This window comes from Physcomitrium patens, chromosome 10 (genome assembly GCF_059467195.1).
Source record: "Physcomitrium patens ecotype Gransden chromosome 10, ASM5946719v1, whole genome shotgun sequence".
Lineage (NCBI taxonomy): Eukaryota > Viridiplantae > Streptophyta > Bryopsida > Funariales > Funariaceae > Physcomitrium > Physcomitrium patens.
The window spans coordinates 5,384,164-5,388,752 of record NC_143419.1 but is presented as its reverse complement, the minus strand read 5'-3'; the positions used below and the strand labels follow the sequence as shown (position 1 = coordinate 5,388,752).

Below are 4,589 nucleotides of genomic sequence, written 5' to 3'. Positions count from 1 at the left end.
TTTAACACAATTAAGTATTTTTACTTCAAGAGCGGCACATGGATGTGAAGATGCAAAGCCAAAATCATGCAAAAGCATAGAATATTGTAATTTTCCTTGTTTTTATTCTTCCTGGGGCCTTCAAACAGACAAAGTACCCTCAAATCCAAAATCATGGTTTGATCAAATTGTGTTTATAACTTAAAACAAATTAAAGCAGTAATAGACATCAAACTTGTGATATGATTGGAGTGTCTTTGGTAAAGATTTGGGGACAAATCCAGGGTATAGAAGGGGTATATAAATTGATTCAAATAAATTTTGGCTATTTATTTGTAAATTTTTAAATTAGATGTTTTATCATCAATTATTTCTAAATTTTTTATTATTTAAACAAGGTCTATTTTTCTTTTTATTAAAAATGTGCTCTTTCTTGGAAGTGTTTTTTCAATTTGTATTTTAATTATAACTTTTTAAACTGTTATATTCATATGAAGATATTTTATTAAATTTTAAAAACATTCTTCTAAAAGATTTTTATTTTAAGTTATATATGTTTTTATGATACATATTTTTATATTTTTATTTTTTTATGTCTAAGTAAGTTATAATTTCAGTTAATAACAGTATGATTTCTTTTGAATTCAATCTAGTATGTATATTTGTACATGTAACTATAAAAATATACACAAAACATATAATAATATTTATTTATTTACTAAATTTTAATGTATTTCTTCATAAAATCAACTAAAATAATTTATTAAGATATTAGCTAAAATATCACTTATAGTGAACCTTTTGGTTTTGAAATATCTTTATGATTTTTCAAGTAATTTTTTTGCATATGCTAGTTTTATATCAATTTTTTCAATAAACACAACTTGTCAATTTTTAAAGTATGTCGACTCTTAAGTATGAATAAATATGAAAAAAAATATTTTTATGTTTTTTGCAAGAGAAAAAGGGAAGCACAGCGTCATGAATTCGCACATCACGTGGTGGACAATGGCCAGCAGCAGAAGCGGCCGCGTTGGGGGATGATTCAGCCACACTCCCCTTTGTCGATGTGAAGTCCACCCACTTGCAACAAAAGATATCTACAATCCCACACTGTCGGTATTCAGACCTGCTGCTACTGCTGCTAGTTTTTATTGTTCTTTTTTCTTTTTCTTTTAGCTGCAGCAATCTGAGCTCCGCATTTGTGTCGTGTCTCATGTCTTTTTGACGATGCTAATAGTGGTAGTAGTTGCTGTGATAGCTGCGAGCTCTGGTTAGTGGCTTGTCAAACAGCTGTTTTTTTATATTACATACATGTATGTATATTTATTTAACTGGTGCAGAGCCTCCCGGGTTGAGTGATTGTGTGCTAGCCCCAGTGGATCGGATCGCCTCCTCTGCTCAGTGGGTGGTCTTTTTCTGAGTCGACGTTAGAAACTCCTCGATTTTGGAGTAGTAGGGGGAGGGGGGAGTTTGGTTATCTGAGAGTGTAGGGTCTATAGACTGGAGCATCGTCTCGAGAGATGATTGGTGGTGGCGGTGGAGTTCGGCTCAAAGCTATTGAGGAGGTTCGTAGTTCAAGCACGCGAGAGAGAATCTCGTGGTGATATGAAGGTGAGAGCTGCGGTGTTGGTTTGGGGAAAAAAAAGAGATTTTGATGTGCATGGTGATTTCTCTGTGTGGCAGATGGGTGATCGAATTCGCTGCCATCAATTTTATTTTATTTTTTATTTTAATAGGTTTCGGTGCTTGGTTGGGGTTTGTGGAGTGGGTAGCGACGAGGGAGTTGGGAGGAGTTGCGATTCCAGGGGCCAAATTTCACGCCGGGGGTCTTGATTTGCAGGACGGTGGTAGTTGACGCTGATATCGGTGTTGTTGCTACTTCGGATTGCAGAACTAGGTCATTTCGTCGCTGTGGGTTGTCTTGGCGTATTTCGCAGCTGCTTGTTGTGAAACCACTCTAGAAAAAGGTTAAATGGTTCCCATCGGGTGGGGAGCTGTGTTTCTGGGCCTCCTTAGTCTCGTGCTTGAATTGGCTGCGGCCTCGGAAGGGTTGACGATTGGAAGGACTGGTGGCACCGTGCTTGCGAGTAGGATCGATTCTCGAAGGAGCTTGCACGAGGAAAATGTGACTTGCCCTTTGGATTTCTCATTCTTGAAGAAGTTTCCATGGATCAGGGATGTTTGCAACGAGGGAGCAAAAACGCCGGGCTGCTGCACCGCAGCTTTGGCAGGCATGGGGCTGGGAATGGCCAAATATTTGAAGGAGACGGAGCTCTTTCATCTTCATGATCTGCCCACATCAAATGCATGCTTGAGTTCCTTCCGCATTAACCTGCGTCGAATCGGGTTGCAACGTGACATTGTCCAAGATTGCTTCGAGCAGCAACGAACTCTGGACAACTACAGCGCCTACTCGTTCCTTTACAATCCTCATGAGTGCCAAGGCATCTATACTGTAAAAGAATTCCGAAGTGTGCAAGCAGCTGCTGGTTCTATGTCGATGGATACCTCTTGCCAAGGTACTTTGTCTGTAGGCCACTGCGGTCCTTGTGTGGAAGATATGATGATCGCAGTAGACAAGATGGGAACTTTAAATTCCTCGACAGGGACCAACTGCTTTGATTATGTAATAGTCTATGTAGCTGGAATTGTTAACAATGACGGCCCCTGGGGGGTCCAGACTGCTCGATGCCTCTTCGGGGCTGTGGTTGAAAGTTCAAGCCAAAAGGGGAGGCACATGGGTGTGTACATCGGCTTCGGTGTTGGAATTGCGGTTTTCATCCTGATAATCCTTTGCGGGCTAATCTTCTTTGCCAGGCAGCACCGCAAAGAAACTGCCATAAATCGTGAGTTCGTGACTCGAAACAACTGTATGTTGCAATCCAATGGCATAACTCCAGTGTGGTTCGAATGGTCCAATATCAGATCCGCTACTCGAAATTTCTCACGTGATCGTCTCCTAGGTGGGGGCAGCTATGGGAGCGTGTACAAAGCCACGTTCAAGGACGGCCGCACCGTGGCCGTGAAACAGTTCAGGAACTGCACTCCCGATGGGGACCCTGGATTTCTGAACGAAGTAGAGGCTCTAATCAAATTGAAGCACAGGAATCTCGTCAATCTCCAGGGCTGTTGTATTGCAAGCAGCCGACGTTTCGGCCATCAGCGTCTCCTAGTATATAACTACATGAGCAATCGCAGCTTGGCCGACTATCTCTTCAATCCCTTCAACCCCGTCCTTTCCTGGGAGCAACGACAGAACATCGCCATCGGCGTGGCGCAAGGCCTCGCCTACTTGCACACTGATACTGAGCCCCAGATCATACATCGTGACATTAAATCTTCCAACATCCTCCTCGACGAGAACTTAGATGCTCATGTCGCAGACTTTGGCCTCGCAAAACTAGCTTCCGAAGAAAATTCGCTTCAGACCTCCCACCTCAAAGGCACACTAGGCTACGTCGCACCGGAATATGGTTTGTATGGGCAGTTGACGGAGAAAAGTGACGTCTACAGCTTCGGCGTGTGTTTGCTAGAGCTCCTCAGCGGCCGCCCTGCACTCTTGATAGATCCTAAAAAAACTGAGCAGAATGTGGAAACTCCTGACCCTAACTACTTTATCACCGAGTGGGCGTGGTCTCTGATTGAAAGAGACTGCGCCATCGATGTCATAGACTCCAGGATCCGCGTCACAAGAAACCACCATTCTAGTATGATGATGAAGAGGTATTTGATGGTGGCGATGTTGTGTGCTCATGTTATGGTGTCTATGCGGCCGACAATGCGTGAGGTATTGCGCATGCTAGAAGGCCATTCTGAGGTCCCATTTGCCTCTGTCTTAGAACGTCCTCTTCTACCTCTGTCCTGTAAAGCCTCTGATCTTGCAAAACTAGGACACTACGAAGCATTGGAGTGGCCGGCAAGCCACAAGAATGCACCAAGCTAGTGCAAATATTTTCCTCAGTTCTGGGTCTTCGAAAATATTGGAGAGTTGATATCTTTGTGCACAAGTGTGCACAGATGGACAGAAACCATCAGCATTGAACTGTCTGCAAAGGCTTTTTTTCATACTGTGATAATGTGGAACTGCAATTAGAGCGAAGATCACATTGCAATATTGCGCTGCAGATGTTGGTTCTCTTCACAAGATGGATACGTTCTTGGATCTACTCACTAAAATACATGCGTTGATGTGTAGGACCTTGCTGATAATTAGCATCCCCAAGTCCCAAGTGAAGAGTTTGCTTTGTAAGATTCATAATGTTAATACACATCTGGGACTTGTATTTTTGAGAGACTCTGTTTTTGTTGTCTTTTTTCACATGAATTGTTGAAACTGTTTTTGTTTGATTGTTAGCTTGTGTGATTGTTTCTTTATTGAATGAATTGAACAAAAAGATCAGGAGAATTTAATCATAGATTGGTGATGTGGTTGTATTGCTTGGAACCAAAGAAGGGAATCATTGCATTGCATTAGTTTCAATTGCAAGCTTTATATGGATGTATAGTTTGTATTCATGTATTTTCACATTCTATGATGTTGCTAGATATTTCTCTTTTGAATTTTAAAAAAAGATAAATATGCTAGTTATTTTAAAATATATATATAT

General features: G+C 41.4%; 1 protein-coding gene across 4 annotated transcripts; it reads left to right on the top strand.

Moving 5' to 3' along the window:
• The first annotated feature begins 1,083 nt into the window (after positions 1–1,083).
• LOC112287273 (putative receptor-like protein kinase At1g11050) lies at positions 1,084–4,276 on the top strand. Of its 4 annotated transcripts, none has more exons than XM_024530136.3 (2): positions 1,084–1,593; positions 1,874–4,276. In XM_024530136.3, the coding sequence occupies exon 2, from the start codon at positions 1,955–1,957 to the stop codon at positions 3,923–3,925; it is 1,971 nt and encodes a 656-aa protein (XP_024385904.1). In that variant the 5' UTR covers positions 1,084–1,593; positions 1,874–1,954; the 3' UTR covers positions 3,926–4,276. The 4 variants fall into 4 exon arrangements, with proteins under 4 accessions (XP_024385904.1, XP_024385903.1, XP_024385900.1 ...); XM_024530135.3 differs by having other exon boundaries at positions 1,184–1,593; positions 1,823–4,276; XM_024530132.3 differs by having other exon boundaries at positions 1,278–1,593; positions 1,748–4,276.
• Positions 4,277–4,589: the final 313 nt, after the last annotated feature.

Coding starts and splice junctions, on each gene's coding strand:
- LOC112287273 (XM_024530136.3), top strand. CDS start 1,955: ATGGTTCCCATCGGGTGGGGAGCTGTGTTTCTGGGCCTCCTTAGTCTC.